General features: G+C 38.2%; 1 protein-coding gene across 2 annotated transcripts; it reads right to left on the reverse strand.

The window, feature by feature from the left end:
• Window positions 1–370: 370 nt before the first annotated feature.
• Window positions 371–14,073, reverse strand: LOC134741591 (cytochrome P450 4c3-like). 2 transcript variants are annotated; one of them, XM_063674428.1, is made up of 10 exons: window positions 13,920–14,073; window positions 8,544–8,713; window positions 6,301–6,410; window positions 4,722–4,815; window positions 4,351–4,606; window positions 2,826–2,952; window positions 2,027–2,239; window positions 1,524–1,767; window positions 948–1,115; window positions 371–631 (listed from the first exon to the last, which is right to left on the reverse strand). In XM_063674428.1, exons 2-10 carry the CDS (start codon window positions 8,704–8,706, stop codon window positions 468–470), a joined length of 1,539 nt encoding a protein of 512 aa, XP_063530498.1. In that variant the 5' UTR covers window positions 8,707–8,713; window positions 13,920–14,073; the 3' UTR covers window positions 371–467. The 2 variants fall into 2 exon arrangements, with proteins under 2 accessions (XP_063530498.1, XP_063530499.1); XM_063674429.1 differs by lacking the exon at window positions 13,920–14,073 and adding an exon at window positions 9,539–9,612.
• Between the last annotated feature and the right edge of the window lie 233 nt (window positions 14,074–14,306).

Genomic DNA, 14,306 nt, shown 5'->3' on the forward strand with positions numbered 1-14,306 from the left:
TACGTATTTTGTACCTAAAGTTACACATATGACAAATAAGTAGCATCAGCCGTAAAAGTGCATGGCGACTTTATCAATGAATTCATTCTAATTTCTCCATGCAATTTCGCAGCTCACATGCACACCTCACACGAGCAAATCACAATCACATTCTGAGAAATACTAGTACGAGTATCAATAGTAGTAGTAAATCATTACAAAATTGAAAATGCCTACCTAGTAAAAACTATTAAATAATCGCACTTAAACTATCGTGAGACATATTTCAAAATATTTATCAGTACGGTTTTTTACTTACTATTATGACTATTGTTTTATTATTATTTAACATGTCGCCAAAAGCGACTAAAAATAATAGTGAGTAAAAAACCGTACTGATAAATATTTTGAACTATTTAATACTTTGGCAATAACAACGACTGACCAGACTTGCCATTTCTGGACACAACAACAATTGGACAAGTAATCTAAAGTTCTCTCTTTTTCAATCTTAGTTTGACGCCGTTGATGGATTCGGTTATGATTCTATGAGCGAATTTGGGCTCGTCTTCGGGGGTGCCGGGAAGCACCTCGTACCGTCGAAGGAAGTTGGACAGTGTCGCCTTCATTGCCACCCAAGCGTACCGGAAACCTGGAAATCGATATAGCAATTAGGCAACTTAAATTACTAGGTTTGAATGTTTCCTTACATTATTTAGCGAATTTATAACAGAAAATCCGTATACCCAACAACGGTTTAGGTATTATTGATTGAGGATAAAATTACTTCCTTCTATTATATGTTTTTAGTTAAATTATAGCTCCTTTCAAAGGTAGTTATCAGAGACGTCGCTTTTGACCAAATTAGACTTAGTTACTTAGTTATACGGTTGAGGAAAAAAATACGCATTGCCGTAAATTATTTCGTTGGAGGTCATGGGCGTACTTTTTCCAACTTGAGGGTTTACCTATGCAGTTCCTCGGTCCCGCACTGAATGGTACGAAAGCGTATGGGTGCAGGCTGTTGAAGAACCTCTCCGGATTATACTTCTCGGGCTCCGGGAACATCTTCGGGTCGGCGTACAGGGCCTCGTAGTACACGACCACTTGGGTTCCAGAAGGGATGATTCTACCATCTGTGGAAGAAGGATAAGATTATGATATAAACAAAATGTAATACCTAAGTTAATAGCTGATATATTTAATATTACATGTCAGAAACACGCGGAACTGCGCTCCAGATTTCGAATTAAAGATGTGTGTCCGCTAATCTTAAATGGGGCTAGGTTGGGCATGTGTGTCGCATGCTCCCGGAAAGGTGGGTACTGAGAGGGACCCACGGGACACCACAGATGGCCGACGGGGTTAAAGTAGACCAAAAAGGAGATGGTGGAACGACTGACGCATTCTACGTTGAATGGTGGGAAATAACAAGCAATAGGGCCGGGCCGCATGGATAAAAGAGTGGAGATATTTGCTTAGCAGCAGGACACTAAAATAGCTATTTTTTTTTAATATTGTCATGAAAGATAAGATAATTGTACCTTTTAATGGTAAATCATTTTGTAGCTGCCTTCCAATTTTTGTCACAGTGGGGATGACACGGATGCTCTCCTTGATGACAGCCTCGAGGTATTTCATTTCAATAAGATCGTGGTTGGTAGGCAGTCTCAGCTTGTCACTGTTGAATATGGAATTTTGTTCCTCGACTACTCGCTTCTGAATTTCTGGATACTTGGCTAAACAGTAGAGTGTGTGTGCCATCGTCATTGTTGTGGTGTAGTGTCCCTGTGGCAAAATTAATATTATTAGTGCTGAAAATATTTTATTTTAACATTTTGATTGTAACATGGTACAAAAAAAATATTTTCATAGAAGAATACTATCATGGTAGCAGAGAAAAAACAGCAAGCCGATGTTATACTTATGCTACGTTCTCAATTTTAATGCTTAAATTATTACCTAAACCTTTGTTGGCAACTATTGACGTAAATATCAATGTACAGTATGTAATAAATAGGTACATTATGCTTTACGAAAATCTTACAGTGAAACAGAGCAGAGTGATTTCTTCATTGATGGTCTCATCCGGAGCAGGATCGCCATTGGGCAGGGTACTTAGTAGAAGGGAGTCGAGAAGGCAAGCCTTTTCCGATACTTTCTCGCGAACCAGAGCGTTGATATCAACGGTAGCGTTCCTGTTGTTGCTCTTAATATCATCAATGAATTCGTTTAGCTTCACTCTTCTCTCTCGAATAAGCTGCGTTAAAAAGAACGATCATTAACATTATACAAGGAACACTCTTCTTATGTTTTACTAGCTTTGCCCGCGGCTTCGCCCGCGTGGAATTCGGTCTGTGTCAGTAAGTAAAAAGTTGAGACCCCCCCCTCTACATATTTACATCACAAATTTTGGTGGCTCCACTTCTTAAATCCATCCTTGGGTCCTAAGGACCAATCCTGCCAAAGGAAATCTTATTCACGCGACGCCGTATTTTAGGACCTGCACCTTCGACTAAGTCGAGTGTAGTGACTACCCCAATTTTAGGGTTTGAATTATTATAGCATATAACCTGGCCGGAGATTTTCTCGACAGATTAGTAAAGTTTGAATCAAAATCCGTTCAGCCGTTTTCACGTGATGCGCGGTCAAATAAACAGACAAACAGATAAATAGACAAAAAATCTAAAAACTATTGGAACGTGTTCTGTTATCGATTCTAAGTATCCCCAGCCAATTTTTTTTCAAATATCTTCCATGTACAGACTTTCGACCCTCTTCCGCTTTATTATATTGTATAGATTACATCGACGAATTATATTAACAGATATTTTAATAAAACGTACCTTATCACTGTAGCCTCTTATTGTTTTAATAGTATTCATCATTTCCCGATAAATTGTTGTCAGTTTAAAGATGAAGCTAATATTCCTCCAGTACGAGAAATAGTTTTCGGTGGCGATTTTGATAACCCTGAAAATGAAACGAAAATCAAATTTGGCGAAGTGTTTAAAAAGTAGTTGGCAAAGATTTTATTTGATTACAGCTATTTAGTAAAAAAATTACAATTTGGGTTAAATTTTTCATGTTTTAAAGATAATAAATGAAGCGTTTAATTGGCTGTACTCTTTGGCGAAAATTGTATTGCCGAATTTCACTTGCCAACCAACTTTTTGCCAAAATTTCATTTGACAAGCCAATCTTTACCAAATAATTATTTCGCAACCATTTCATTTTCCAACGCCATACTTGGGAAATGAAAATGACGTACTAGGTTGGGTTAGGTTAGGTTGGATTGGATGGGAGGAAGAACTAGCTGGGCGCGAGGGAGGACACAGGACTGTCGAGGCGGTCCGGCCGGTCCTACAAGACTGGCTGGAAAGAGAGCGGGGCTCGCTAACCTTCCGGTTGGTGCAGGTGCTCACGGGTCATGGCTGCTTCGGGAGCTACCTGCACCGGTTCGCAAGACGGGAGGTGACGGCCGAGTGTCACCAGTGCAGCTGCGGCGAGGACACGGCGCAGCATACCCTGGAGGAATGCCCAGCCTGGGCGGGGCAGCGCCGTGACCTCATGGCAGTGGTGGGGGACGACCTCTCCTTGCCGGCCGTAGTTAAGGCTATGGTCGCCGACGAGAGGTCGTGGAAAGCGGTCCTCTCCTTCTGCGAGGATGTAATGTCGCAGAAGGAGGCAGCGGAGAGGGAACGGGAGGCCGACCCAGCCTCGCACCCGATCCGCCGCAAGCGCGCAGGGGCTCGGAGGAGGGCGTATGCCCATCTCCTCCCCCCTACCTAGCGAGGTCTGGGCAGCGGCGCGGGGGCGTCGCTGCCCATTACATAGGCCTCGCAGAGAAGGCGCGCGTGGTGTGCCCACGCGCCTTCTGAGGAGGCAGGGCTAGAAGTTACTCCCTAGCCCCCCCCCCCAGAGAAGGGCCCGCTGCATGTGGTAGTGGCGGGCGGCGCCGGCGTGGTCACGGTTGCGTACTTAAGAGAACCCGTGGCCACGCCCCATTGGCGGCGCGCAGGCATACCGTTGGTTTTTTAGTGGGTAGTGGCGCCTTTTGCCGAGTCCCACATAACCCGCACTTTCTCCCCCGAGGGTGTGGGTATGCATAAAGCATTTTTCCAACGAAAAAAAAAAAAAAAAAAAAAAAAAAAAAAAAAAAAAAAAAAAAAAAAAAAAAAAAAAAAAAAAAAAAGGTTAGGTTGGATTATGTAAAGTTGGGAAATGAAATTCGGCCAAATGAAACTTTGGCAAAAAGTTGGTTGCCAAGTGAAATTCTGCAAATATAATTTTCGACGAAAAGGCAGAGAACCGTTTAATTGATATTTCTTGATAAGGTTACCGTGCCGTATTGTATTAGATATGACTTACCTAGCGCTAGCATCTAGATAAGGGTGGTCAGGATTGGCGAGCATATTATGATCGACTCCCATCAGGGTGTTGCAGAGGATGTCAAACATGAAAGGACGAAGGTATCTGTATATATCCACAGGAGCTTTGTCCACGTACTGATCGAGCACTTGGTACAGGGCGTCGGTGCGCGAATTGACCGCGTCAACGCGAGCTTCTAGCGTCTTGAAGTGGAAACTAGGAGTCATCAGTTTACGAGTCGATTTCCATCGTTCACCTGAAATAGACAACAAATTATTATTAAAATCTAATCGACTAAACAGAACTTCGTTTTTAATTTATGGCTGTTTAACTACAAGTTGCCTTTAAATCATATTCTAAGTTTTAATTACCTTCTGATGTTGAGACAGAATTTCCGAAGAAAGGCATCATAGCAGCGTTTCTTTCAGTGGGCTTGGCCAACTCTGTTGGATGTCCAAGGATCGACTAAAAAGAAAAAAAAAGAAAAACAGTTATCATATGCCTATTGCATAAAAATTATCTGTGCAAATGCTGGAACCAGCAAGGAGTGTGGCAAAAAAGCCGAAACAACTCTAGGAATAAGATGACGATAAAGACAAAGTTTTGTATACATACATCTAATGTGTCCCTAGTGTATGGCAGGTGTGGAACACTGTGCAGTGTGCATACTGATTGTGATGCAAATGCGAGGTATTTTGCACAAAGAGCTTCGAGACAATGGGCAGTTGATAACGGACATCAAAGTTAGAATTTTCCGCAATCAAAAGAGCTATGAAAATTCTTTGTCGTCGTTTTCCATACCTATTTGAATGAAGGTAATGTTTTAAGAAAAACTGTTTTTTTTTTCTACTCAAACACGAGGACAAAACGAAAGTGCCCCTAGTTGTCATATAACATTTGAAAATGATGTGAGACGCGATGATGGTTCATAAAAATTGTACTTACCTGTAGGTATATGAAAATGCGTCACAAAACTAACAAAAAATTCGGTCATCATGTATCTGTTTTTAAATGAATAGTACTAGTAATTCTGAGTAGAAATAACTTTTCACTTTATATTATCTCGGGAAAAAGTAAATGCTACATTTTATCTGAAAATGCCCGTAATTATTAAACCAATAAAATAAATAAGCACGACATTTAAATGCATAAATAATACAAGTTGTTTGTATAATAATTGTACGATAATCTTCGAATCTTTAATGGGTGAATTTAATCTTATAAGGGCGCGGCAATACAAGTACATACAAATTACCTTGCAACAATGTTATGAATGTAATCAAAGTTGGAATACATGTCAATTATCTTTTATAGTTTTTGATTAAATTATCCTCTTTGCTGGGAAGCCCACGCAGTCCGCACACTTGGAATGAGTTCATGATCTCGGCAAAAAACCCACTTTTACCTCGTTCAAGAATTATTGATTCTTATGATTATAAGATATAGTTTAAACAATGAAATTGTGCACGCTTGCATTCTTTATATATACATAGTCAACATAAAATAAATAAACATCTATGGGACATAAACCGACCGACTCTATAGGTTTGCGTTGTGGGTACAAAACAGTGATACAGATATACACACATACAAACACTTAAATATACAGAAAACCTCCATTTCCGCAACAAATATTCGGTATGAAAATTAATTCATAAAATCGTGAAGTACCTAGACATAAAATATCAAATCAAGAATCCTATACACTAATACGCACTAGGGTATAGGATTTTCGAAATTAATTATTGCTAATGATGATTTGCGGTTTAAACGCCCCAATATTGTCAAATAACGTCCCACCACAATAGCAACAACAATAAAATACATTCGAAAAATCATCATTTTGCTCAAATTCAAAATTCAAACTGATTTTCCAGTGTCATTTATGGTTGATTTATCTAAGAATTACGTAGTGAGTCAGAATACATGTTTAAAATATTGTTTCCTTACTCCGACGTCATCAGCTTCACACAGCATAACCCACTCCTCGGAGCCAACCGTCAAACGATAGTTAGTCATGCCATATTTTCGCCATTTGTCTAATAAAATCTTAGACACACCTGTAAAAGTAACAAAAGTTATTTAAAACGAGTATTTGTCTATCCGAAGGTTATAATTTCATTCATCATTGGGTCTTTGGGCGCGCTAAATAATGCACTTTTCCTAAATTTACAAAAAAAATCTCAATATTTACTTGAAAATATTAGGAAATGTTTAGATTAAGTTTTATCAATATGCAATTAGCTTAGAATAAATTTAAAAGTGGAAAAATTACTGCCTTGGGTGAGACTTGAACTTACGGCCTCTGGATCGATACTCCAGCGCTCTTTCTGCTTGTTAAAAATTAATTTAGAATGGGTAGCACATCGTAACTGGTGAATTTCCAATATGACTTGGAACTCCGGTGGCCGTTTAAGAAGTGTAAAGCTCTTACGGTAGATGTCGCTAGGGTCCCCTAGACCCATATAGTGGGAAGATTTGCTGACTATGGATGAGGTCTTGGTGGCTCAGTTGGCAGAGCGCTGGAGTATCGATCCAGAGGCCGTGAGTTCAAGTCTCACCCAAGGCAGTAATTTTTCCACTTTTAAATTTATTCTAAGCTTAATAGCATAGATCGCAGACGTTTCTGCTTGTTAAAAATTAATATGCAATTAGATCACCTTACTAAGTAAAGTTCGTCTTAAGTACATGCAGGGTGCGTAGCCAACATGCCAATCGTTTACGATCCGTAGCCAACGAAACGCAAATGTCACTGTCGCACTAATATGGAATAGTGACAGAGAGACACAAAGTTGTCGTAGCGCAAGCGATTGTCACCTTTTTGTACTTTATCACCTCTTGCAATTCTAATGAAAGCGGATTTACCCAATTTGACGCAATTATACCGGTACCCTTATCTTGATATACCATATCGTAAATAGGTAAATAAACGGTTGAAATGTTTTTAACCGTTTGGATGGTTTGGAGTTTTAAGAAAAACTGTGACATACATAAGATTATGTTCTGCAGAAACAATTCGCAAAGAATATTCGAGCAATATATAAAATGAACCATAGAGACTCTTCTTCTTCTTCTTCTTCTTTTAAAATTATGGCTTCAGCCCAGTGGGACTATTTCGCCAGTATCAAGGTATTAAGAGGTTTAAAAACGACAAAAATTGTACGGTTGTACAAGACAGTGTACGGTGATTTGTTAGCTCTTGTAAATCGATAGCTAGACTTTACAAGAAGCACGTGGACTACCGGCCGTTGAATCCAAGATGGTGGTTAAACGCGCTTCAAAATTAATTCTCCATTTACTGCACACTATCACATTCGTTTACTGTATAATAAGCTATCGATATTACACTTTAAACAATATTAATGAGCAAAAAACAAAGTAATTAATCACGATGCTAACTATCAAGATGGCGCTCGAACCGGAAGTCCCCATAGAGACTCACTTAACGATAAATTTAAGGAAATTGACATAATGACAGTGCACTGTCAATATATTTATGAGAATATTCTGTATGTACATAAAAACATTGTCAGTTTTAAGAAAAACTGTGACATACATAACATTAATACTAGAAATAAGCATAAGCTCGCAGTGCCCTTCACTCGGCTCCATAAAATTAAAAAATCATTCATGGGTAATTGTGTAAGATTTTATAATAAACTTCCAAATATCATCACTGAATTATCTGTTAATAAATATAAAAAATATGTAAAACGTAAACTTATCTCTAAAGCCTATTATAGCTCACAAGACTACATGAATGATGAAAAACCGTGGGATTGTGACTGAAAATAATTAATTATTTATTATTATGTTAATAATGATGAAATTGATAATTCAATGAATACCTTTATTAGGTAATTCGTATTTTTTGACATTTAGATTTTTATTCTAGAAAGTTTCTAGACTATAGTATTTTTTTATACAATTTTGGTGTTTGACGATCCTTTTGTTTGTTTTGTTTTCTTATTATTAAGTTTGACATATCTATAATAATTCAATATTTTTAAGAATAATAATAACTGCATCAATAAATTGCTCTGATATTTGGATTAAGGTAATATTTGTAAAACTTGACAATTTAAAAATGCTTGTTGTTAGGCCTATTTGAATAAAGAATATTTTGACTTTGACTTTGATCACAGTCACAACCAACCAACCAACCAGTTTAACCAATATGTACAAGTACTAACCATCAGAATCAAATCCAAGTTCCATAGCGTTCCCAATGATAGGCAGCCCGTCCGATCCATTAAACTTGCTGAGTAGTTTCTTAGCTCGCGTGTTCTTGCGCTTGTAGTCGTAATAAAATATCAGCCCTACGAGCACACATAGGAGGGTAGCCAAGAGAATCATCGTGATACTGAAAAAACAAAAAGTTTATAAAAAATTACAGCTCTCTAGCATTGTCCAAGACGAAGCTACGAGGGTTCGAAAATACGGCGAAACGTGCTGAGAAAAGATATGCACTGCCTTTTCCCATTGTCTCGTCTTGGCGGGGGTACGGCCGTGCCCCCAGATATAAAGAAGTACCTAACATTCAATGGACATTAAAAATATAACACTCCTGTGAGACTAACATATATTAAAATTATTTTAAATCGGGTCACTCACGTATTATTAAGTCGAATAGCTCGACATGTTTCGATCCAATTTGGGAGGATCCTCTCCACGGAGCAACGACATTTCTTTACTGGTCAAGGGCGCGCCGTGTCCATGCACACAAACACATCGAGCTATTAGATTTAATAATACGTGAGTGACCCGTTTTAAAATAATTTTAATAGGACATCAAAAACTTAATGTAAAATACGTATGTATACGTGTTACATCGTATGTTAACTACTCCCACATAAATAAAACTCAAAACATAACATCGTAAACCCTCCTTTTTTGAATGGGGTAAATAAAACTCATAGTGTTGTGTTCCTGCCGGTGAGTAAGGTTGCCAGAGCTCAACGAGGGAGAGGAGTGTTAGGGTCGGCAACGCGCATGTAACTCCTTTGGAGTTGCAGGCGTACATAGGCTACGGAGACTGCTTAACATCAGGCGGGCCGTATGCTTGTTTGACACCGACGTAGTATAAAAAAAAATTAAGACAAGTAAGACAAATATTACTACCGCAATTAGAAAATGAAAATAGGCGGTCTTATATATAGGTATTTATTAAATAATCTAATCTATTGACCGTCACGTTGTTATAAAATAAATACATATGAATTAAATATTAGTTGTACCTACACGGGTTTAAATCAAAATATTTTACCTAGTGATCACGATGAAATACTTTATAACAGTCTCTATACTTATCCATGTTTTTGTATAAGAATGAGATATAATTTAGTGTAAAAAAAAACAAGGCCACTTTCATAAAAAATCTGTAAAAAACTAATTAGATACAATATGTCATTGGTCTTTTAAGGAGCATCTTATCGAGATAAGTCAAGCATAGAGCGTGAAGAGATAAGTATAAAAAACCGGCCAAGTGCGAGTCGGTCTCGCACACGAAGGCGAAGGGTTCCGTAGTACCATTACGCAAAAAACGGCAACAAAATCACGTTTGCTGTATTGGAGCCCCACATAAATATTTATTTTATTCTGTTTTTAGTATTTGTTGTTATAGCGGCAACAGAAATACATCATCTGTGATAATTTCAACTGTCTAGCTATCACGGTTCATGAGATACAGCCTGGTGACAGACAGACGGACAGACGGATAGACAGACTGACAGTGGAATCTTAGTAATAGGGTGCCGTTTACATCGTCGGGTAGGTACGGAACCCTAAAAACACACGTAATTAATCGTGCGACGGATTACCGATAAATGTAATTTTCGTTAGTAAATTGGTGTATAGTTAACGCTATCTCTACTGAGTTCGTTCACTTACGTACTAACAATGGCATTCTGTTAAACAAAAGCCATTATTTCTTTTATGTGAGCGCGTGACCTTTTTGTGCCTGTGGCTCACACACAATGGCCACGCGCTCAGGCACAAAGGCCACGCGCTCACACAAAAGAAATAATGGCTTTTGTTTACCAGAATGCCATTGTTAATACAGGTAAGTGAACGAGCTCAGTAGAGATAGCGTTAACTATAAATAGATTGATCTCGACCAGAAACAATAGTTACATCGCTCAAATTTCATTGGTACCTATTTTTGGCGAATGGAGGCGACATTATTTTTAGGGTTCTGTACCTCAAAAGGAAAAAGACGGAACCCTAATAGGATCACTCGTGGGTCTGTATGTCTGCCTGCCCGTCTGCGACCGCCTATTTGCTCCGAAACTACTGCCCATGAAGTTGAAATTTGGTACACATATGGTGTTCTGTGACCCAAAGACATGTAACGTAAATAAATGCAATTTAAACATAGGGGCTACTTTTTGGGGATAAATGAGAAAAAAACCGTAAACTATAGTTTACGGTGTATCGATATATCGTGTTATATCAAATCAATGGGAACATTGGGCGCTGGTGCGGCGCGTGCGGGCCAGCAGCATGATCGTCTTGACTGTCCTTACATCACGTACTGTTGCAACAGGCATGTAAGGACAGGCGTCGGCTAGTTAGTAAGTAATTTATTTAATTTGATTGTATTATTATTATTTTGTGTATGTATGTATGTATAAACTCTTTATTGTACAAAGACATAGAACACAAATATGGCACAGAAATAGGCAGTACAAAGGCGAACTTATCCCTTTAAGGGATTTCTTCCAGTTAACCTTTGAGTAGATGAGAATTGATGAAGAACGGTAGACAAATATAGCACTGCGTACAATAGACTAGAGGAAAGTCAATAAATTTATAAAAGAGGGCGAAAATAAATAAAATAAGATAAAAATTTGAAGTAACAGTATAACAAATATATATAATACCTACGTTTTATATAATAAATATACATCCATAGTCACAAACAGTTAATTCTGGTCCGAGTATTTTAATGTGTTATTTATTATTTTAATGTTGATTGTTTTTTTTTTTAATTGTAATGTTGTATATGAGCCAAATAGCTTGAAATAAATTAATTTAATTTAAAAAAAATTGTGAAAACTTCAATTATAAAAAAATATTTTTTTATAATTTAAAAACAGATAATTTAGTTATTTAAGAAAATATGAAAAAAATCCTTCTCCCGCCTTATCTCCGAAACTTTGCCCCCTTGTAACATAAATAACTATTTCCTTCGTAACTAGTGGTAAATATTGGTGGTACGTTCAGAAAAACTCATTGGCACGACACTGGTTTTGCGCAGAAACAATTTCTATCATTTGAGGCTAATATCACAGATTATATAAGCTAATATTACTATTCATTAGGATCACTTATCTTGTCGGTCGGATCCTAAGGCAGCATTTTGTCTTAAGGATGACTCACGTTAGACCGGGCCGTGTCCGGGCCGGAGCTTCCGGCGCTTACTTTTCTATGACATGACAGGTGGTCACGTGATGCTTCCCATAGAAAAGTAAGCGCCGGAAGCTCCGGTCCGGACACGGCCCGGTCTAACGTGAGTCATCCTTTACTCTCTATCCTATTCTAGTACTAGCCAGGTGTGGTATATTGCCGGGCGGGGTTTCATACTGGTGGCCATTACGCCAGTGTACAAAGTGCCCTCTGCGGGGCAATATTGTGATTAAGGTAATACGATTGCGGGATTTGCGGGTACAGTAGTATGTAGGTACGGCTAACGTATGGCAGTACTATTAGTTATTCTGTGGTATGGCACTATTTACGATAGGCGTGATTCTCCACGTGACTTGCACTATAATCTTGTTTTTTTTGGAGGGATACCGAGGTTTTTTTTTTACTAGCCTATTATGGTGTCCCACTGCTGGGCAAAGGCCTCTCCCCTTGTCCTCCACGACTCCCGTTATAGTGCCTCCTCCGGCCAGTTGTTGAGAAAGGTGTCTAGGTCGTCCCGCCATCTCCGTCTGGGCCTGCCGGGTCCGCGCCCCTCTTCTGGCAGTATTTATTTATAGGTATTTTATACTTATATGAAAAAAATATCTAAGCATAATAATATGCAGACCTAGAACTTTTATTGGCAAAAAAGAGTGCATGACAAAATGAAACATCAACAAACCAGTTATCGATAAAGCAAAGCAAGTCAAAGGTTACCTAAATATATATAAAAATATAATGTACCTATATGTGCAATTAAGGTACCTATTTAATTCACACCAATTTATACCATATCCGTAGTAATACCGAAGTACGAGTATGTGGTAGAAGGTAAGAAATAATTAACAAAAATTAAAGTAAATATTAAATTATAAGAAGAAATATCTCAAAACTAATTAGGGGACAGTTAAAGTGGGTCCTTTACCAATACCATACAATGTCGGTTGCATTTTTGTTCAACCGTTCATCGTAATTATAATTGAGTTTTATCCTAATTAGAGAAGCATGCGCTAAAACAGTTTCGTAGCTTCACTAAAACTATAACTATAACCATTAAAACTACCAGTATGTTTCGGTTTAACCCAATGGTTGGCTAATATAAAATGCCTTTAAGCTTTAGGTCCGCTATTTGTACCTTCTTGTATTACGCAGAAGTATGAACAAATAAAAACCTGCATTACCGACCAATCAATTAAATTACAATGTGTCAATCAATAATGAGATGTACGTGTGTTTGATTTCGTGGTAACCTAACAACTATTCAATACGTTTACAATAATCTCATGCCAGAATTCGCCATATTGGTATTTAATATACCTAAATGTAACAAATGCTATGTATGACATTTCTAAATGTAAAAGACAAGTTCTCATCCAAATCTGCATAAGTTAACCGCCGCTCACGGTGATGAAGCATTTGAAGTAGTCATTTGGGCCATTTGCAATTAGCGGGAAATTTTCTTAAGCGCCGGGCAAGTTGGTCCGCCGATCAGCCGCCGCCGCCGGCACGTCGGGAGTTGCTAACACTCATTAATTTCTTTCAAGTCCCGCCGACAACTTCCTCGGGTCTTTCACACCAACAATTATTAAGGAATTATTCTTGGTTCATTATACCGCGAAGTAAATTACCACACGCGCCTCTACTCGTTAGCTGTATTTCCGATTGAACACATCGCAAGTTAATCTTAACTTTTAGCTTCAACATTAGATGTTATTGTTCAGTTGTTGAGATTGCCGCTAACGTGGCGGTTCAACAGCAGTATTTTTGTTTAAGCATCGACGTATAAAAAAAGATAAAACTAAAAATGTTACAGTACCGGATTTTGTTTACATTTGATGTAATAAAAACAGTTTTCATTTGAGTCTTGTTGGAGAGGCTGTTAGCGAGAAATATATTGCATTGCGGCTAGAACTCCGAGGTCCAAGTTTGAAGAGAATCACTGGTGGGTAACATTGTGGGCTACGTTATGCATTAAAGTTTTAATCGAATCAACTTTTCAATAAGTTTAGCCCCTAGTTCCGAGCAACGTGCGCTACAGCTAAACGCGGATGATTAATACCTACTAATGTTTTAGAGGTAAGCAGTTGTTTTGTTTATGTATGAAAGAAAAAAAATAAAAATATGTCTTTGGTATACCTACCATAACAATGCCTTTGTAAACTTACTTGTTAGATAAGATCCCGTATGTAAAGAAATTATAACACCAATACGATGAATAATAGAATGAACTTAATAGTATTTAAACTAAAGAGAAAACTAGTGTTAAAAAAATATGTAAAACAAATTTAATTACGTAGCGCAACGGCATGAGAGTAGTGCGAGGGACGCAACTTGCCGAGAGGCGCACAGGAAACAAATTAATTACACAAACAAAGTTCGCCCGTATATATTACGACGAGATGACTCCGCGACTACTTAGAGCTTATGCTCGTAACGGAATCTGAGTAATGAAGTTAGGTATAATTGAGACGTGGCTATGCCCGCGGGTAGGGCGGTAACGAGTTCGCACCTCGCATACAGAATAGACTGTTCGCTCGCCCCCTTTCATCCCT

This window comes from Cydia strobilella, chromosome 5 (genome assembly GCF_947568885.1).
Source record: "Cydia strobilella chromosome 5, ilCydStro3.1, whole genome shotgun sequence".
Classification (NCBI taxonomy): Eukaryota; Metazoa; Arthropoda; class Insecta; order Lepidoptera; family Tortricidae; genus Cydia; species Cydia strobilella.